We start from the raw sequence: 23,535 nt of genomic DNA, 5'->3' as shown, positions 1-23,535 counted from the left end.
TTGTCTATTTCAGGCAGCATATCATTCATCCATCTGTTACATGTTAGTTAATGGAACTCCTCCAAAGAATCTTGGAAAATTGCTTTGAAACTTTCCACACACATTTCAGCCTATTGTCTGTTTCAGGCATGGAGAGCTTCCACACATTTCAGCCTATTGTCTAGTTCAGGCATGTAGAGCTTCCACGCATTTCAGCCTATTGTCTAGTTCAGGCATGTAGAGCTTCCACACATTTCAGCCTATTGTCTAGTTCAGGCATGTAGAGCTTCCTCCAGTTGCAGGCCAGATAAGCAATTTTTAAAGCCACACCTTATGATGTAATAGATGGATCAAGTAACGTCACAGGCAGATCCAGCCTGTGGGACACACTTCAAACATGCCTAGTCTAGATGGTCCTATATAAAAATGGTGCTGCTGAGACATCCAATATGACCAACACAGTTGTCATGTTGAAAATTTTGCTACCACTCCTGAATGGATAGCTATATAAGCATAAGGCTTTAATTAAGATACTTTTTATGATATCTAGTTGGTCCTAAATGAAGATGAACCGATCTGACATACAATATGGCTGCCAGATCTTGTTATTGCTACTTTTGAGAGATTTCACTCAAAACCTTCTTATGATATTTATTTCATCGTAAATGGTGGCGCTATACAGTTTCGCATTTTGCATAGGGTTAGGAATTTAAAGAAAAAGAATGTCCCCGGCTTTCCTCACTGGTTATACTGGCTATTTAAAAAAGACCTTGTATATCTTAGGTATAATGCAAAGAACCTTTAATTCCCTTTATTTTGGTGTATGATTGATGGGTGTACTATGGGTTATAGAGTATACAGCTTGGCCTTACTTCAAATGTGCACCTTTCAAAAAAGTGCTAGCTCTACTTGGTCATTTTCACTTCCTGAACTTCAGAGGTCAATTGTATAAAAAAGAGCCGATAACTTTTTTTACATTTTATATATTTGGTAATTCATTCATTGCACTTTCAGAAGCTGGTATTGTCTAGTCTGGCAAAATTCATTTTCCCTATTTTAATAGCTGCTATGTATAGTGTACTTTAGACTAATTCAGACTGATTTTTTAACACAAGGGAGCAGTCATTTTAGTTAGCAGTGTGCTTAAATCATGTAAAATTTCCAAAAGTACAATATCCAAAAGAAATATCATCCACATTACATTAATGTAGCATAGAGGTATGCAAACATTCTCTCCACTGTGCATGTTTTAAATGCGAACTACTTCACCTTACATACGTCACTCTCTCAAAAGCACATATTATCTGGTGAGCGCCACCATAAAGAAGATGTAGGTATTATTTTTTTATGATTTAATTATGTTTATATGGCTGAAACATTTAAGTCGCAAGCATCAAAACAATCCTTATGAATAATTCTCCTGCCTTTTTCCCCACAGAACAGTATTTATGAGTGTCAGAGTCTCTAACAAGTCCAGCCTACCCCCCCCCATGATAAAAGTGAGCTATTTTAAGAATGAACATTACATTTTGTAAACATAGCAACCAATGTTATGCTGAATGATAGGAACATGAAACTAGCCAGAATTATTTCTGAGATATCAACAATGAATTTTACAATTAGAAAAGGGAGGTAACTCATCAGCTTCATAAAGGTCAAAGGTCAAAGTGTAAAATATTTGCCTATTGTTTAATATGGAAGAAGCGAATTCACTTTCTCATCATTTATTTTTTTATTTCATTGCAAATAAATGAAAAGAAACATTTTCACCATATATTTCTGTCACTTATTGCAACAGTTTTAAATTTAAGTTGACTCTATTCCTATATTCTAAGTCTTCTAATTTCCCCATAATTAAGGTCACTACTCACACAAACATACCTCATGGCAAATTATGAAAGCAAGAGAAAAACGATCATAATTAGCTTATTTTCATGCTTAAATGCAATATGAATGTACCATTTTATTCAGAACATCATACATAATTATATGAAAATAAAAAAAAATAATTGCAAACATTTTTTTATTTTCTTTAAGGTGGCGCTATACAGTTTCGCATTTTGCATAGGGTTAGGAATTTAAAGAAAAAGAATGTCCCCGGCTTTCCTCACTGGTTATACTGGCTATTTAAAAAAGACCTTGTATATCTTAGGTATAATGCAAAGAACCTTTAATTCCCTTTATTTTGGTGTATGATTGATGGGTGTACTATGGGTTATAGAGTATACAGCTTGGCCTTACTTCAAATGTGCACCTTTCAAAAAAGTGCTAGCTCTACTTGGTCATTTTCACTTCCTGAACTTCAGAGGTCAATTGTATAAAAAAGAGCCGATAACTTTTTTTACATTTTATATATTTGGTAATTCATTCATTGCACTTTCAGAAGCTGGTATTGTCTAGTCTGGCAAAATTCATTTTCCCTATTTTAATAGCTGCTATGTATAGTGTACTTTAGACTAATTCAGACTGATTTTTTAACACAAGGGAGCAGTCATTTTAGTTAGCAGTGTGCTTAAATCATGTAAAATTTCCAAAAGTACAATATCCAAAAGAAATATCATCCACATTACATTAATGTAGCATAGAGGTATGCAAACATTCTCTCCACTGTGCATGTTTTAAATGCGAACTACTTCACCTTACATACGTCACTCTCTCAAAAGCACATATTATCTGGTGAGCGCCACCAATGAAAATTGTCTTGATCTGATGTCCAATATGGCCACTATGGCAGCCATCTTGAAAATCTTGTTATTGCTACTCCTGAATGGATAGTCATCATTTCACTAAAAGACTTCTTATTATATCTGGTGGGTCCTAATTGAAATGTATGCTGCTTGGACATCCAATACGAGTGCCACAGTGGCCATCTTGAAATTCTTTTTATTGCTACTACTTCTGAATGGATGGTCATGTCAATATGGGATTTTCAATAAAGGACTTCACATGATGTCTAGTTGGTCATAAATGAAGTTTGTGTTGATTGGACATGCAATATGGCTACCAAAGCTGGCATCTTGAAATGTTTGTTTTTACTATTTCACCAAAGTGAATATCAGCATGGCATTTTCACTAAAGACTTGTTATGATGTCTGCTTTGACCTAAATTGAAAATAATGTTGATCTGACAGCCAATCGAGCAGCCATCCCTAAAACCTAGATATAGCTACTCCTCCTAAATGGATGCTTATATCAGCATGGTGTTTTCATTAAAAGACTTATTTTTAATTTGTATCTGATCCTAAATAATAATGGTGTTGATCTAATATCAACTGTGGTCACCACAGCAGCCATCTTGAAATTTTTTTTTTTTCCAGCATGGAAAATGACATGTTGAAATAGTATTATTTCTACTCAAACTCCAATAGTATTATCTCTACTCAAACTCCAATAGTATTATCTCTACTCAAACTCCAATAGTATTATCTCTAATCAAACTCCAATTGGATGACTATATCAACCTGGGGATTTCACTGATAGATTTCTAAAGTTAAAAGAAAGATATAGTTTTATCTGAATTCCTGGAAATTGTCTTTACCAATACAGCAGCAGTCCCTTTATTTGACTCTTTTTTGGAAATTTTGTTTATTTTTCCCAGAATTTGTCATGACCAACTGGACAATCTTTTCTGTATAGACACATTTCCTTACATCATATTAGTGTCCCCAGTTGATTGGAAGTACCAGCAGAACACCTATTTGGCAGTTTTTGTATTATCAGTATTTGTTTTCTGTTTAAGTTGACACATGAACCAATCATATATTGCTTTGTGTAAAAAATATGGCTATTGGATGACATATTTACCCATTGATATTAGCATGTTAACTACTAGTGCTGCTGTAGTGGCTTACTGTTCTGTCTGATGCTGGGGTTACTACTGCAGCTGATTTGTCAGCTGACTACCAAGGCCTGATGCTGGGGTTACTACTGCAGCTGATTTGTCAGCTGACTACCAAGGCCTGATGCTGGGGTTACTACTGCAGCTGATTTGTCAGCTGACTACCAAGGCCTGATGCTGGGGTTACTACTGCAGCTGATTTGTCAGCTGACTACCAAGGCCTGATGCTGGGGTTACTACTGCAGCTGATTTGTCAGCTGACTACCAAGGCCTGATGCTGGGGTTACTACTGCAGCTGATTTGTCAGATGACTACCAAGGCCTGATGCTGCTGTAACCAAATGATAACATTTTAGCTGATGATTTGGTGATATAGACCAGTTGTTGATGTATATGAAAGCTACTGCTACTTTTGACTGTTATTCTTTTATCCCACTGACTTCCACAACACTTATAAAATCCATGAATTGAACAAAGAACACATGATAGGTAACTATAATCAGTCTGTGATTATTTTATGCAAAGTTATCTGTCAGGATTTGCACAAATAATTATTTACAAATGTTTAATTGGTCATTAAGTTATAATAGTTCATATGTTACTATTGGTGATAATTGTAAAAGCATTTATCTTTTACACAAAGATAAAACATCGCACTGCACATTATGGACACCTCATGCACAGTGCTTGCAATTTATGGACACCCACCTCATGCACACTGCCTGCACATTATGCACACTTCTTTCATTTAACACCAGGGGAAAATATTTAAATAAGAAACCCCTTTTTACCCTCTCATCCGAAACAGATGTAGGACCAATACATTCAGTGAATTTGTTGACTTGCAGAGCATTTGGCTGTCATATCACACTATCTTCATCATATGATTATGTCTCAATTTCTGCAAGACTAGACAAAAATGGTAAATCATTGTCATTGAATCAATATTATGAATCTCTAAAAAGCCAGAAAATAATGATTTCAAATCGGTAGCAAAAGCCATTGTTTTCACTGTCAACAACTGCATGCATTAACTTTCACATGTTACAGAATTCCAGAAAATACCCATGTTTAATAGGCTCCAGTGGCCTAGTGGTTAGAGCATCCATCTCGGATGTGGGGGGTGTCGTGGGTTTGACGCCCGGCTGAGTCATACCAAAGACTTACAAAAATGGCACTAACAGCTGCCTCGCTTGGTGCTCAACATAAAGAGGATAGAGTTAGGAATGGTCGGCCTGGTGTCAGGATAATGTTTCTGGGTGGAACATCATGCTACATGTCTGCGTTATTATGCCCCAGTGCTAGACATCACTAGAAACCATCATACTGCAAACATCATAACAATATGACTGAAAAATTATTAAAGCTACGTTAAAAATCCAAATCACACACACTCCACCATTATTGGGTGATGCACTGCTGTTAGCATTACATACTAAGGGATGCAACTTATGAAATTCAATAAATGTCACTAGGACAAAGCACTAAAATATCTGCTGAATTCACCAAGGTGCCGATAGAGTTGAGATAAGCAAGTCCAATGAACATATTGATTATAAACTTTTAATAGAACACAAGCAGCCATTATATTTAAAGAATTTAAAAATAAACTTGTTAAACCCAAATGACCTGAATAAAGCTATGCTATTTAAGAACACCTGGTTAAGTCCTTGACACCATATATAGCTTGGTTAGCACTTCAGGTGTTTCCTCATAACTTCCCAAATTCCTGAAAGTTTAGTAATTTGATGTTAAATTTTTTATTTAAGTTTTCTCTAGAGGTCCGATACTAGGGGTTTCCAGTTCAATACTTGCCTCCATTCAGAGATTTTACCTGTTTATCAGTCTTCTTCCTTCCTTCCTTCTAAGATTTCAAAATTTTGTGACCTGTGCCGGAGGTCCTTTTTATGGTCTATTTGATTAATTTTAACATTGATTTATGTGTTGGTTTTTCTAATATTACTATCTGGCAATAATGTGTCAGATAGTTCTGAGTTATATGTAGTTAAGTTCAAGCTATCTTGTTTTATGGCTGGTTCATCTCTCTCTCTTCTCTTTCGATGGCTCCCATGACTGACTTCTGATCTCCCAGTTTGATACCAATCCAGAAGGGGATCCAGAGGTCATCACCCCATTTTGAGGCCAGGGGCCTCCCTCAATATATCTCGGGGTTTGTTTTGATCTGTATGGGGGTATCTGTTTTTTGTGACTACATGATTTGCATGTGCAAATATCTTTCCTCGCTGTGTTTCTTTTGGGGGCAGCGGAGTTTGTCACATCTACCTGGTTATATTCTCATTTCAGTTTTTAGTTGTTTCTATTTGTGCTCCTATTTCTTCCTGTTCCTGTATTAGTAGGTCTGTTTCCATGACATCATAACATACCATTACACTTTTCTTCTTTATTGTTCCTTTTCTTTCTGCTGAGTCTTTGGGTAGCAATTCTTTTCTTATTTGTGACAGTGGCATTTGTCATGTCTCACTAGTTGTCTTCTCACTAAGATTTGTGACTATTTCTATCTCTGCTCCTATGTCAACCTGATTCTTTAGTATTTATGTCTAATGGCACATTTCTGTTTACTGCTATTGGGAATATTGTCAGAGTAGCCTTGTGTGTTTCCTGAGCTTGATTGGACTGCATGGGCTGAGTATGCTGTGTATTTGTTCATTTGCTCTTTCCTTGGTCTTGCAGTGTCACAGGTCATGCCCATTAAATCCACAATTCATATTTGTTCCATCATATATTGCTGCCTCTGTACCATGGCCTTACTGAAATGCCATGCAAGTAGAAAACTGCTTTCAATGTCTTAGCCTTCTCTCTCAAAAATTGTGCCACCTGAATTTATTATCTGATAGTCTCTAAACATTGCCATGTTTACATTCTTTTTTATAATTGGAAATGCTTTGAATCTTTCTGTTGTTGCTTCAAGAAGGATTTCTAGTGGTGTTCTTGTTATATGAACTTCCAGTTTTCAGTATAATTTCAAGTCTAAAATGTGGCAGGTCAGTTACTACTTCTGTCTTCCCATATAATTTATAAGGTTCTTTTTCTAAGAGTTCCTCTACTCCTTTTGGATGGATGATAAAACTCCATTTTTACCTCTACTAACTTGCTCCAATGTACTTCTTCCATGCTAGCAATATCTGGTATGGCATCTTGGTTAATTGCTACCAGCTGCTTCCGCTCAGCCTTTCCTCCAGTTACAAGACTTGTGAGCAATTTGCTTTGTATATGCCATGTTGCTAAAATCAATGGTTGCTGTTGCTAAATACAACTGCACCCTCTCAAAAATGAGTTTCAGAATAAACAAAACTATATTATAAATTATTATTTAATAGATTTATTAATAACAGTATGGATGAACACACTGTATCACAGTAACTCTTTGCTTCATTGAAAAGGTAGGAATAAATGACAGACTGTACCACAGATCCTTCATTTAAAGAATGGGATAACAGACTGTATCACAGTATCTCTATGCTTCATTGAAAGAGTTGGGATAAATATATAACAGACTGTATTACAATATCCCTATGCTCCATTGAAACAGTGGGGATAAATATATAACAGACTGTATCACAATATCCCTATGCTTCATTGAAAGAGTTGGGATAAATATATAACAGACTGTATCACAATATCTCTATGCTTCACTGAAACAGTGGAGATAAATATATAACAGACTGTATCACAATATCCCTATGCTTCATTAAACAGTGGGGATAAATATATAACAGACTGTTATCACAATATCTCTATGCTTCATTGAAACAGTGGGGATAAATATATAACAGACTGTATCACAATATCTCTATGCTTCATTGAAACAGTGGGGATAAATATATAACAGACTGTATCTCAATATCTCTATGCTTAATTGAAACAGTGGGGATAAATTACAATATCTCTATGCTTCATTGAAACAGTGGGGATAAATATGTAACAAACTGTATCACAGTATCTCTATGCTTCATTGAAACAGTGGGGATAAATATATAACAGACTGTATCACAGTATCTCTATGCTTCATTGAAACAGTGGGGATAAATATATAACAGACTGTATCACAATATCTCTATGCTTCATTGAAACAGTGGAGATAAATATATAACAGACTGTATCACAATATCCCTATGCTTCATTGAAAGAGTGGGGATAAATATATAACAGACTGTATCACAATATCTCTATGCTTCATTGAAACAGTGGGGATAAATATATAACAGACTGTATCAGAATATCTCTATGCTTCATTGTAATAGTGGGGATAAATATATAACAGACTGTATCACAATATCGCTATGCTTCACTGAAACAGTGGGGATAAATATATAACAGACTGTATCACAATATCCCTATGCTTCATTGAAAGAGTTGGGATAAATATGATAGACTGTATTACAGAGTCCTTGTGCTCCATTGAAACAGTGGGGATGGATATATAACAGACTGTATCACAATATTCCTGTTTCATTGAAAGTGTGGGGATAAATATATATCTATTGATGGGATTTTTGTGTGTGTTTATTTTTATCACTGACAGGACATTGCAAATGGTCATTAAGAATGTTTCCAGCATGTATACATCATTAATGTCCCAAGTCTTTAATAAATAATGTTTCTTCTTTTAGGATTGTAAACTTTCATTTTGAAAACCCATATGGAGCCCCACTTTTTATATAGTGATACAATTGGGTCTAACAAAAACTCCATCTACACAACTTTCAAACCATATTCCCCAGTGTATATATTGAATATGAAGATAATGGCCATACCTTGCTGTTAATCCTCTTAGTTACTACATAAACTCCAATTGACCCTTCCACCACTACACCCTAATGTCAAAAGCAGCTACAAACTGGCCAATCACAGCAGTGCTTGCTAGATGATGCAATAATAAGCCCAAATTGTCTTCCTATACACCTTAGGCACACAGGCAATGAACCATGCTTCATTTGAATTAAGTATATCGAGGTATTAAATTTTATACATTTTATTGATTGAATTCAATCTCACCAGCAATGTCATACATGAGAATTTCTTTTATAGATTTTAACAATTACTAAAATGAATATACTAATGAACTAGGAGTATCTCTATGACTTAGAAAGACAAACATGTGAAGACATGCAATGGTACTTATGACAAATGTACCTGTAAGTAGTGATTCAAGGAACATTGTCTTCTCTCAGTAAATCATCTGAGTAATGTACTTAGCTTGTAGGAAAATTATACCTAACACAGAAGTAAATAGAAAACTGTTATATTTTTTCCCCAAAGGGTGTTCTCGTCATCACATCTACTTGTATCTGCGAGGTACAGTTGGTGTTACAGCTTAAGTGATGGAGAATACATTACTTTTACAGCAGGATAAAACATTTTCAGATTTTATATTCAAGTTTATTTGAAAGTCATATATCACAAATCATGCTGTTGTTCTCAATGGAGATTTTGTGATGTACAGAACCAGTTTTTATTGGAGCACACACAAAATAAAAAAGACAGGAGGAACAAGACTGTAACAAATCATCCATTTTGCGGTTTAATTACTTGATTCTAGTTTGACACTTTAGTGAATAGCAAGACAGAGCAGCATGGCAGTGGTGGCAATAATGTTAATGTTGGTGACCTCAAACAATTTTGAGCAGATTTTGATTAAGGATTTTAGACCAGAAGATCTTGAAGGATGGTCTGTTGTTCATTGTCCATCTGTCCGATGACCGCTTCGGTGGCCTAGTGGTTAGAGTGTCTTCCTGGGGTGTAGGAGGTCGCAGGTTCAAACCTCATCTGAGTTATACCAAAGGCTTATAAAAGTGGCACTAACAGCTGCCTTGCTAGGTACTCATCATTAAGAGGTTAGTGTTAGGACTGGTCGGCCTGGTGTCAGGATCATGTGACTGGGTGGGATTCATGCTCCATGTCTGCGGCATGATGCCCCAAATCAAGACATCACTATAAACTGCCACACTGTAGACATTGTAGCGATATGACTGAAAAATTGTTAAAGCTAGATTTAAATTCAAAATCACACACACACACACCATCTGTCTGTTAGCACATGTCGTTTGTTATCACTACTTTTCCTAAACTGCATGGAGGATTGCCATGAAACAATACACACACACACACAGATTCATCCCATGGTCTAGTTGGATCCTAAATGTAAATGCACACACACATATAAATGGTGCCGCTTGGACACAACTCTGACCATAAGGAAGATCTTATTGCTTATCCTCCTTAATGGTTGCAGATAATATCATCATTGTATTTTCTGTAAAAGAGTTCCTCCTGAATGGTTGGTAATATCATCATTATATTTTCTCGAAAAGAGTTTCTCCTGAATGGTTGGTAATATCATCATTTCTCCCAAAGAGTTATTCTGATGTCTAGTTGGTCTCAAACATAAATGATGCTGATCTGATGTCCAATATCGCTACAATAGTGGCCATCTTTAAAATCTTGTTATCACTACGTCTTCTATATGGTTGTTCATATCGACATTGTGCTTTCACCAAAAGACATGTATACTTAGTTTTAAATAGAAATAATGCCAGTCTGATATCGAATGTGGCAATCATGTCATCCATTTTGAAAACTTTGTTTTCGGTTTTCTTTTGAAATGGAAAAATATATCCACATTACTTTTCCACCAGAATGAAAATTTTGTAAAGTTTACATTAACTATGTTCAACACAGCAGCTATAATTTGAGAATTTTGTTATCACTGAAGAATATCAGAGATGGATTCAACACAGTTATAAATAGGAAAAAATGGTATTATCTTTAGTTCCTCAAAATTCTTTTCAGTCAGTAGAATGTCAGATCTTTCATGGGATTCTTGTTCTTTTACTTTTTTCTTTTAGACATTTATAGATCCAGCTCTTTCCAGATATTAATCAATTTTAAAGCAAAGAAATTCATTCAACAATGGACTCACTCTCTTGCATACTCCCCGATTGATCTTGGTTAGAGTTAAATGTTGGAAGACTTGCCTTAGGTCTTTGTTATATATTTTTAGTGTTCGTTAGTTTTGTTTGCTTGTATGTCCTAAGCTCCATCCATGGATTCTATTCATAATTAGCATGATTGATCATGAAGCAAACACCGTTCTGTGTTATAAACTCAATTAGTTGCTTCATTGACCTAGGACTCAATGTGACAGTCATTAAAAGTCTTGGTTAAAGTTATTTATTTGCTTTTATTTCATAAACCCCTTAATGACTCCTCTTCATATTTGGCCTGAAATATTTGTTTTATGAAACATTTATGACCTATTTGACCTTTGGGTTATAAAAGGTGAGCTCATAGAAGATTTCTGTAGAGGTTTTGGATAATTTTTTCATTTGCTTGTGTCTCCAAAACCTATTGATGTGGTTTGTTTTGACTTGAAATCTTGTATTATGCAGCGAGTGCAGTTATCTTGATGTGACATACTCAATAATCTCCTTGGTCAATAATCATAGATGATTTGTGTTAATGGATTCAGTTTAGGCTTAGTTAAGGATTTTAATCTGCACCTATTTCCTAAACTGCTTTTTGTATTCCTTCATTATTCCTGGTTGTTCACAATATGAAGTGAAGTTTTTCCAATACACTTCCTCTCCCATTTGACCTTGTGGCCAAGATCACTGGGTTTACAGCATTGCCTTGACGGTATGACCAGGATGCAAGTCTAGCCTTTATTTCAGATTACATAATTGGAAAATTTTCTTTTCAAAATTATATCTTCAGATTTTTTTCTTGTAGGTAACCAGTGTGATATAAAAGGGCCATGTGTAAACAAACCCTGTTATGAGCCAAATACGAACAAGTGTATTCAAAATACAACCAACAATACATATTTCTGCAGTTGCAAACCAGGTAAGTGCACAAGTGTCTTTAAAAAAATTTCTTTTATATTTCACGAGAATCAAGTAGATAGTCTATATTTTCAGACAAGGTGTTAAAATGATGCCATGCATGAAGCAAATTACTGAACATCTGTCAGAATTATATTTATGTGTAAAAGGGCCAAACCCCTACTTTGTGATAAATTTATTAGGCAACACATTTTAATAGACTGACAAGCCCTTCTTTTTTTTGACCAATGTATTAGTATTAGGCTGACATCTTTGTATTATCTGTACTGATTTAAGTTTGATATACATTTAAACTAAATTTATCTCACAAATGAGATCCCTAAAAATACCCGTTATACGAGCTGGGACTGCACTATATATATAGAGGTGCTTTACACTGAGGGACCACTGAAATCAACGTTTTTAAAAGTAACTATTCTTGGCCATAATTAGTTGCTAAAATTTGGAAGACTTGTATAATTGGATTTACATTCTGTCATACATAATTATCTCAATCACATTTTGTAAAATAAACACTTGAAATAATGTGATTGACAGGATGTTACTTTTTAATGCTTTGATCCTGGGGAGATACTAGATTGGAATAGTCATGGTTGCAATTTCTGTCTGTTATTAAATTATAAAAAACTAAAATTCTAATAATTTTAATAATTGCTGTGAGTTCTGAAAAAATTGTAAAGAAAATGAAAGTATTTAATATTTTTGGAAATCTTTAGAAATTGTAAGGTCAACAAAAGTATACAGTATCCTTAGAAATCTTTAGAAGTTGTAAGGTCAACAAAAGTATACAGTATCCTTGGAAGCAGTTAATGCCTGCCATCAATTGGCAATGCAGGATTCCTGTTGTCGGAGTCAGAGTGATGTCAAGAACCGTCATACTGAAAAAAGAAATCAAGCACCTGCAATACCCTTTGTTTATTTGATATGAAGAGCCTATGAACATAAATATTGCCTATTAACGAATTTTTAAACACCCTGTCAGCTATTATCTTTTTGACAGTTATGGAGATAGTTGTTGTTGTTGTTGTTGTTGTAGTGTTTAACGCCATTTTTCAGCACACGATAGGCTATACATGGTGGCCAGTATTAATGGTGGAGGAAGAACCCAGGAAAACCAGGAAAGAACCACCGACCCACGAGAAGCTACTGGCAAGCTTTCTCACATACCGACATTGGCTGAATCCGAGACTCGAACCCACGCAGGCAGAGGTGAGATGGCAGTGATCCGTAACGGAGAGCGCTTTAGACCACTCGGCCACTCGGGGCCTCCTATGGAGATAGTACTTTTCCAATACTTTCCATGCATTGACCCTCACTTGTATACAGATATTAAACAAAGGTAGTGCCAAAAGTTCACTATATTTCTAAGTGTTTTGGATTGTTTGGACCCATAGCTGTTTAAAAATAAAAATTTTACCAAATTAAATAATTCGAACATTTGATTAGTAATATGCTTCAAATTTGCAGTTTGACGTAGATTTTTTAAATTAGACTAATTATATTAAAATTCCAATTATTAGTTTATTTTGCTTTTTCATGTTCACTCAGTAATTAATTTATACAATGGAATTCAAAATTTCTTACAAATGTCTTATTAATGGTTAAATTGAAATCAAATTAAAAATGTGTAGAATCTAAAGTAACAAGTGCCACTAACTGACTTCTTGTGACATGCATATTCCAAATAATACCATATGACCCCGTGAGATTTTATGCAATGCAGCACATTCAGTTCTTTTGCAGAAGAAACAATAATACATTGCATGGAATTTCTGCTGATTTTTTAAAAAGTTAAATGTTAGTCCATTTTGTATTTATAATAATTGTTTGTATATTCGGAACTTTTTGACGGGTGCACTGTTGAATAGTTGGAGAAGACTCATTTCAGCTCTGTTTCAGGATTTACTGTCATACTGACAGAAAATGTGACACTGTTTCCACTGGAAAATTTTGATATTGACATATGATCATATGAGCTTGCCTTGTTGGCAGCATCAACAATATATATGTAGCTATTTTTCTGTACATGGCATGTGGTATTTTTTATTTATTCATTGTCTGTTGTTTTCATTTTTTTACAATATACAATTTTACATAGTGGCTTTGCATTCTGCTTCTTAAAGATATATATATATATATAACTTTCTATACATACCTTTAATATTCCATAGATGCCACTTCTGTGTTGCTTATTTTTATTGCTTATTTTTTATCGCATCTGGCCATGAGGTGGAATAAACGTTCATCCTTCATTTGTCTTATTAACTGTTATTATTAATAGCGTGTTATAAAAAAATATTGATAAATATTCACAGGGGCATTTTGGCATCAAAATTTCGAAATTTGTTTTATTGCTGCTTCTCCATCATCCAATTTCGTCACTTATTGTTATGAAGAAATTAAGAAAACCTTTTACATTATTTGTAATGAACAACTTGCTTAGTAGAATTTGACTGTATGAAGCCCTTTCAGATTTATATAAATGTTGCTGCCTTTAGTAAAAATAGAAACCGTGAAACGACATCCTTTTGTAAAAAAAACACTGAATAGACAGAATCTCATGATTCTGAATTTCCATCAGATATTGTCACTTTTACAAAAAATGGATAAAATCATTAAATGACTTTAACTCTGAATTTGTGTATTATCCGTATTATCCATCATCCATCCATCCATTCGTCAGCACAAGTATGCTATCACTGCTTCTCTTAAACTATGTGGAGGATTGCCTTGAAACTTTACAAATACATTCATCCCCTATGGTCTAATTGGTCATAAATGAAATAGTGCTACTCAAGATTCAATATGACCTCCACAGTGGCCATCTTGAATAAATCTTGTTATTGCTACTCCTCCTGAATGGATGGTTATATCGATATGGGGTTTTTACTAAAAATTTCTTATGATGTCTAGTTAGTCCTTAATAATAATAGCTCAAAAGTTTCCATCTTGAAAATCTTATTATCGCCATTTATATTGAATGATTGGTCAAATCGGCATGGGTTTTTTGCTTAAAGATTTCTTATGATATTTAGTTGGCCCTAAACAGAATTGGTGGTGTTCAGATATCCAATATGGCTGCAATGGCGTCTGTCTTGAACATTTTTGTTATTGCTGTTTCCTCTGAATGGATTTTTACTAAAATATTTCTTATTATGTCAAGTTGGGTATAAATGATAATGATGATGATCTTTAGGCTGCCATCTAGAATGGAAAGTCACATCTTGAAAAAAATGTTATCTCCTCTCCAGATGGATGGGTATATCAACATAAGTCTAGACTTCTTGTGATATTTAATTGGTGCTAAATTAAAATGGTGCCAGTCATATATCCAATATGGCTGCCATGGCAACTGTCAAAAATGTTGCTGTCACTATTCCCACTTTGAATGGACGATTATTATGACAGTAGGTTTTACCAAGTCTCAATGAAACTGATGCCTGAACCATATATCCAACATTGCTGCCATGGCAACTGTCATAAAAATGTTGTCACTACTCCCACTTTGAATGAATGATCATTATGACAGGAGTTTTTACAAAGTCCTAAATGAAAATGGTACCAGTCATATATTCAACATGGCTGCCCAGATGACCATCTTAAAAATCTTGTTGTCAATACTCCTCCTGAATGTATTATAAGGGGGGGGGGGTAGATATCCAGTCTCTTCAAGGGACTCTTGTTAAAATTATGTTGTGTAGGTGAATAATTTAAAAAATAAATTGTAGATGTGGGGAGACTTTTGACAAAAGTAGTTAGGAAATAACATTGCTAACTTTCAGTGTAATGAATCTTCACTGTACCCAATGCATTGGTCTATACTGAGATGATTTAATTTTTTTTCTCCAAAATCAATACCTACCCATTATATAAACCTCTGATTGACAATGATCATAAGGGGTAGAGTGCGGTCATTATTATGTAAATGTTTGTAAAATTGTTTTCGATGATGTAACATGATAACTGGGTTGGATTTTGGATTTATAACAGAACACTTTTGATGGTAATACAAATACAATGTTTATTGATGAACGACTTGAATGGGAAAAGAATTATGATTAGCATGGACTAATTGACACAATCTGCATGAACCTAATAATGTAACATAAATGTAAATACAAGTAAATAACCTTACACAGCACAAGGACAAATGTTAATGATTCACAGTAATTTCACATGATGAAAAGAATGATGTGTTTCACACAAATAGTAAAACTAATGTACTTTACTCATATAGTAAAATGATGTATTCACTCAGTGAAAATTGGGGTACTTTATGCTCAGATAGTAAAATGATGAAATAAATCGGACAGATATTATACAATATACCTTTACAGTTCCAAAACACTGGGTATATCTAACCACAAAATTACCCCACGGCTAAAAGATTACATGTATAGAGTTACACAAAACACTCTGTTACTAGCATACTTGGATACAAGTCACACTGGTCAATCAGGCAGTCAGCATTACCGATAGTCACCAACCACCATTCAATTCCTTGGTCAATCAAGCAATCAGCGCCCACCAATCGCGTAGCAATGCCCGATTACCTGCTACTCAACCAGCAACACAATGTTCAATCAGGTGCACGGCTGCCATTCAACCAGCTTCATCAACAGGTCCATCGTCACCTCTACAGCTGCTATGGCCATCACCACAGCAGTCATGGTCAACTTGTGTGGTCAGCTGTACAGCTAGTACCCCTTCATCCCTGACCACCATGCTCAGCTCCACAGCTGCCATGCTCTGCTCTGATCACCATGGATTAGCTCCACAGCTGCCATGGTCAGCTTTGATCACCATAGTCAGCTCTGATCAGCTGAAATTAAATCTAGCACCGTGTACTATGAATGACATGAACATATACAATAACACGTAATGACGTTATATAAGGTACAAATTACATTATCGGCACAACATTACAAGCAATAAACAGGTTCAGAAGTGAACCTACCTGTGTCCAATAAGAATCCTATGGTACTAAACATTTCTTAATAAAATGCAACTTTATTGCTAATATAGATCTCCTGTTAAGTCACATACAAGAATAGAAAATATTTGCATTATACTACACAAGCCAGAGCTACATAGAAAATCTACAAAAATAAACTTGGTAGTACAATAGGTATAACCCATAATATACATAAGAAATTAATTTAAAAAAAGCTCATATACCTCTACAGATGAAGATTTGCAAGTCCTTCAGTAGACTGTTCACTGACAAGACATTCCATAATGTAAAGATTTCATCCTAAGGTGAAGCATTTATGTACAGACAATGTATCCTGTATCGTCTATGCGCTTGATGAATATCGGTTGTTCCTATCAAAAGCACTTCACATGTGTGGTAGAAAATGAACCGAACTCACTGTTTCGAAATATTGTACAATATACATAAATCACCTGTGGGTATCATTGGACACACACAAAAAATGAAACACAAGTACATGTATTTAATAAATAAAGTTTTTTATACAATTCCGTGGCACATGATTTAAAACAAACTTTTCAAGTACTTATAACATTGTCAATTAGTACAGCAATTTAGGACAGTTTAATTTTTTCCCAAAATTAATATCTACCCATTGTATAAATCTCTGATTTGACAATAATCATTTTTGGTTGGGTGGGGGAATAACCAAGTAAATATTTGCAAACTTGTGTTTGCATGATTAAAAAAATTGTCTAGTCCAAATGGCATATTAATCAGTACAGCAATGCAAGATAGTTTTGCTTAGAAAAACCCAATCTTTAAGACTATGGTAGTCATAAAATATCCTTCTGAATACTATGATGATACAGTCTAATGCTTTTTATGCTTCTGATTGAATGATCAATTATTAGACACATTCAATGTAGATTATAAAATAACTTTGTAACAAATAAAACCTTGCACTTAAATGATGGGTGTTTGATGAATACAAATATTTAACACTTACACACATTTCAGGCTGGCATGGACATACCTCAGCTTTGCTATTACATTCGGCATAAATGTTTGACTGAAGTGCATATATATGTAAATATTTTACATGCATACAAATAGATTACACTGGTAAGGATATGACTGGTTAGTGTACAGAAAAATATTCTGCATAAAATTATGGAATGCAAATAAGTATTTCACATTGATACATATATGGGTAAAGCATGCAAAGGACACAACTCAGCCTGAAACGTAAATGTTGTACACTTGGAATACACACTTTTAAAAGTCTATTTAAAACGTTACTCAGATTACTTGCCCATAATATTACACAAGGAATGGCGCTTCATCTTCTGTATGTCCGTTGTCTGTCATCGGTTCATCCATTAGCACAAGTTTGCTACTGCTACCCATTAAGTACCTGAAGGTTTGCCATGTATCACATCACAAGCTTTAGCTGGATGATAGGGTGTTCACTAAAAGAGTTCTGATGATGTCTACTTTGCCCTAAATGAAAATGGTACCAATCATATCTCCATTATGTCCACCATAATGTATAAATCATTTAACAGCTGGACAACATCAGATATGGTTTGACCACTTTTCCAAGTAACACGACAAAAAGTAGCAAACATACAGAAAATTAACATGAGCAATAAAGTTTTGTTTAGACAAAACTTTCAATAACAAATATTTGTTATTTATTAACAATTTTTATATAGTTTAAAAACATTTTAAAAAATACTATTTATAAGTGAAATTTCCTCAAAATATAACACATGCAACAGTCCGATCCCTCTGCTCTCAAATTCATTTTGTGAATTGATCAAGCAATATCGATGCAGAAACCATTTCCAAAATTTTGGAGTTTGCAAAAGCTAATCAATTTTAATGGAAACATTTCTGTTTTTTTGTAATTTTCTAAATGAAATGTTTATTAATAAAATGAAAATCAGAGTTCTCATCTTGATTTTAAACATGTTCACTTTAATCCAATTTTGTTCAAAATAACCTATAGTGATGTAAAACAGTATTAATTGTCAAACAGAAATTGCCAAGCAAACTGGTAGAATTAATAGATGTATATCTTTCCTTTCAAAATCAAGCTAGTAAACCGATATTTTTTGCTTCTTGAAGCCAAGTTTTTATATCGTACAGAGGATTCTAAATAGGGTCACATGCATTTTTGTGAACATTTATCAACAGAATGATATACTTTGAAGAGTCTCAATCATTGTGGGATTTTGTAGAAAGCTCTGAACCAGCCTTATAATTTCATTGTCAGTCACCATTTACATTCCGTGTTATTTTGTTCCCTTTATTACAATCCTTAATTATCCCCCTTGGATTGATTCCCTGTTTAGGTTGGATCCACAATTGCAGTGAGGATTTTGATGAGTGCGCTCACACCCCAAGCCCATGACTGAATGGAAATTGTGTGAATCTTCCCGGGAAATATCGTTGTAATTGTTCCGTTGGCTATGAGGGGGAATTATGTAGCATGGATGTGAATGAATGCCTTCAGTCCCCATGTAAAAATGGAGGATATTGCATAAATAGTAATGGATCATTTTTCTGCAATTGTTATGGCACAGATAAGAGAGTTTACTCCTAACAAGAAAAGCTTGATATGGTAACAAACGTTCTACCTTGCCACAAGACACCTTCATAGAAGGCAATCCCATTTATCAAGTGGGTTTGGCCAATGATCTCATTTCATTATTTAATAGTATTATTATACAACACTTGGGTAAAGTCTATAGTGGCCGGGAATTAATGTAATATGCTGAGTACTGTACTTGTACTATAGTAAAGTATATGTGAGGGATACTGTCATATGAGTGTCACGAAAGTGCTGTAATAAGCAGTACAGTGAAGGATTATTTTAATATGTTGAGAAGACTGTTAAGACTGATAAGGATTACTTTAATATGCTGTAAAGACTGTTAAGACTCATAAGGAATACTTTAATATGTTGTAAAGACTGTTAAGACTGATAAGGATTACTTTAATATGCTGTAAAGACTGTTAAGACTGATAAGGATTACTTTAGTAAGCTGTAAAGACTGTTAAGACTGATAAGGATTACTTTAATATGCTGTAAAGACTGTTAAGACTGATAAGGATTACTTTAATATGCTGAAAAGACTGTTAAGACTGATAAGGATCACTTTAATTATGCTGATAAGACTGTAGCAGAACATTATAGTAAGGGAGTTCTCAATATGATGCGTACTGTAATACAGCAATATATTGAGGGATTATTTTAGTATACTGTTTATTTTACAAATAAATTTTCAGATATAGCCAAACGGTCATTACTAACAAAGAGATTAATTTTCAGATTTCCCTGAGATAGAGACAATAAGAATTTTAAAAAGGAAAAAGAAAAATGACATTTGGATATCATGGATCTATTTATTGTTGAAAAATTCTGATTTCAGCAATTTGAAGCAGTCAGCAAATTTTCTAATGGTGAATCAAAACTCTGCACAGGATGGTTCAAGAGAATATGACCCTATTTAAACATTTGCATTGATTATTAAGGCATCAAGATGTGGCAGCCCAATAATAATCACCTTGTTTTTCCATTTTGTATCTATCTGTTCACAAAATCATCGGCATAAATGTATGTTTGTCTTAATATCTTATACATGTATGGATACAGCAGACAAAAGATACAACTCAGCTAAAAAGAAATATTGTTGTATATCTGGAACACATGATATTTGAAGCCTTTCATTAGGTACCCAGATTACTTGTCCCAAATATTACACAGGAAACTAAGAGAGAGTGAGTGAGAGAGAGAGAGTGAGAGAGTGTGTATGTGTGAATGGAAACAACCTGTGAATAAGAAAAGACGTATTCACTTGACAACTGGGGCCCCGAGTGGCTGAGTGGTCAAAAGCGCTGTTCGTTACGGATCACTGCCATCTCACCTATGTCTGCGGCGGTTCGAGTCTAAGATTCAGCCAATGTGGGCATGTGAGAAAGCTTGCCAGTAGCTTCTCGTGGGTCGGTGGTTCTTTCCGGGGTTTTCCGGGTTCTTCCTCCACCATTAATACTGGCCGCCATGTATAGCCCTATCGTGCTGAAAAATGGCGTTAAACCCCACAACAACAACAACAACAACACTTGACAATTATAATATATTAAGAAAGAATAAAATAAGTATTACTTATGAAACATTTGCCTCAAAATGTAACACTTGCCACTTAATGATTTTATTTTGAAACAATATTAATGACATCCACACAGAGGCGTTTTTCAGTTTCTTTGGATAGTCTATATTTCATATGATAGTTAATTTTCTAAATCAAACTTTAATCAATAAATCAAATAAAAAAATTAGGTTTCTTTACTTTAAAATGCATCTTTTTTTATTTCATTTTAAATAATAATTTTTAATTTGTCATAAAAATTATGATCTGACACATGCCATAGATCTACATCATTCCTTTTGTTCTTATCGTGTTTAAACCTTCACATGCTACAAAGGTTTTCATATATTGTTTGGTAATGTCTTAACAGATGCTTCTTGTAAAGTAATAATCATGAAGGGAGGTCATGGAATTTTCTGAGCCAAGATTATGATTCTTTTAATGGCAGCTGTCATATATTTTTGGTGGTTTTTAAAAGTTCCTTGTATTATATTCCCTAATTATCTCCACTGATTAGGTCAGATCCACAATTTCAGTGAGGATTTTAATGAATGCATACAGACCACGAGCACATGACTGAATGGTGTGTATGTGAATCTTACCGAGAAAGTCCATTGTAATTGTTGCAAAGGATTTAAGGGGACTGTTTTGACAAGGATGTGAATGAATACCTTCAGTGTCCATGTATACATGAAATATATTGCCTTAATAGTTTTCGATCATTTACCAGCAAACGTTTTGGCATAGGTAAGAGAGTTTACCTTGAACAAGGAAAACAATAGATTTAGGAAAATCTTGATATGGTAAAAACTTTGTTCACAGTACTTTCTTTCTAAGATACATCTTAGTATCAGACAGTCCCATTATCAAAATGGGTATGGTAATGGATCTTATTTCGTTAGTTAATAGTATTATATAATACTTGAACATAACATGAGCTCACCTATAGGTCCTACGAACTTTATGGCTTCCATGAACAGCATTATAGAGGGAATCATTATTGACGTAGAACAAGGTACTTGGATAAACAGAATTAGAAATGCTATGGAATTAGAATCCCTATCATCTCAGGAAGGAGGACAAAATTACAAAATAATTTTATAAATTTTATTTGCGGAAAAAAGAAATACTTCAGTTTCAAATGGAAACTAAATGAAACTTGATCTTAATTCAGAATTAATACCATGAGCATTGTGAACCAACAACCTTCTCTACTGCTGATGATACAGGACTATAGAGTTTACAATACAATGTTCCTCATAGAATTCTCTGTATTGATAGTAGATACTTTTGTAATGAAACTGAACAGACTATGCTTCATTTATTTTTGGATGTCATTTTGTGAAAACTGGGGGTAAATTTTAGGTCAGTTCTTAGATATACATGTCATATTTTGTTAGAGGATACCATATTATTTGGAATTAGAAATGCACCTGATTTGAAGATCATTAATGTAAGCTTAATTCTGATAAAGAAAAAGTTCATATATACTTCTAGAATTAAAAACTGCATTCCAACTTTTATAAACATGTTCTACATACTTGTACTCATCCGTATGGGCAAGAAAAACCACGACGACAGTGACAGCTATTCAGTAATTAGTTATGTAATAAAAAATAAGTATACATAGGTATTTATGTGTTTATTGTGTGTATCTGCTTACATAGGTAAATATGATATATGTGAAAATTACCAATATGCAGCCATTTATGTCTGTAATGCGTATATCTGCTTATATTTGTATTAATATTTTACGTATGAAACTGAACAATATTTATGTTTATATATGTGGATAACAACACCAAAATATACAAAATAAAAAATAAATTATTTATGGGTGAAATAAGATTCTTTGCAGAGTGGTTCAGGATATTATAACAATATTTAAACACTTGGAGGGATTATTCGGACCCCGTGTTGAAGCATTTGTTTAGAAACATTATCGTTCCCTGCTTGTTCATTCTCCTGATACATGGTTTCTGAAAAATAACTTCACCAGAATTTGTTGGATTTCAACAAAAGATTGAAACCTACGATTACATCATGTTTAAGTGTTCCACGACATGATTTAGAAGAGTTGTGATCCTTGATTGATGTCAGCCTGATTTTCCTTCTTGCAGCATAACGCTACTAAACTTTGGTGGATTTCAGCGAAAATTTGCACATTACTACATATGAAGTAAACCTTTACTGAGTTGGATTTAGGCATTCCATGCATTTCCAAAGATGTTTTGATTAAGGCCTGCTGTGCAAAATGTAGCAAGTAGGTGTCCAGTACAATATACCAATTGCCAACACTTTGCATATTTAGTGGTCCTTGATTGTGGCCGCTAAAAATAGGCACACATACCAATATAAAATGTGTAAAAACAGCATAATTATACTAGCCATATAGTCAGGAAACTTTTTTCTACATCTTCTGTTGGTCATTTTATTTGTACCTATAATGATGGACCCAGACTTTATTTATTGCCTGAGAAAAATCCCCTTCATAAAAATATACTGTTGCAAGTTTGACAAACGGAAAGATAAAACTACTGAGATCCTGAGATAAACGGAGTCCAGATTCACAAATCCTTTACAGTTTGTATAGACTTGAACCACTGAATATGCATTCATAATGAAGTGGCACACATTTAAACAAATTTCCAAAATAAAACGTTACAAGTTTAAAGTAATGATGCTAATCAGAAAGTTATTTGACAAACATAAAATAGCAAATAAGTACATAAATGAATAAATAAGTACATAAATGAATAAATAAGTA

The 23,535-nt window shown here is 34.2% G+C and overlaps 1 protein-coding gene across 5 annotated transcripts in view; it reads left to right on the top strand.

Annotated features, from left to right (window-relative positions):
* Positions 1-23,535, top strand: part of LOC149780038 (uncharacterized) — a 241,163-nt gene that overhangs the window by 173,922 nt on the left and 43,706 nt on the right. For 3 of the 5 annotated variants that reach the window (XR_016414990.1, XM_089936796.1, XM_089936797.1), the window contains one exon: positions 11,566-11,679. Coding sequence is in view for 4 of the 5 variants with exons in the window: in XM_089936796.1 (XP_089792922.1) it covers positions 11,566-11,679 (114 nt within the window). In the remaining variant the exon portion in view is untranslated. Of the gene's footprint in view, positions 1-11,565; positions 11,680-18,971; positions 19,188-23,535 lie in introns of those variants that run through there. The other 2 variants (XM_089936798.1, XM_089936799.1) reach the window with 1 other exon arrangement.

This window comes from Sinohyriopsis cumingii, chromosome 16, assembly GCF_028554795.1.
Source record: "Sinohyriopsis cumingii isolate HCF-2022 chromosome 16, ASM2855479v2, whole genome shotgun sequence".
Lineage (NCBI taxonomy): Eukaryota > Metazoa > Mollusca > Bivalvia > Unionida > Unionidae > Sinohyriopsis > Sinohyriopsis cumingii.
This window is presented reverse-complemented; position numbering and strand designations above follow the sequence as displayed.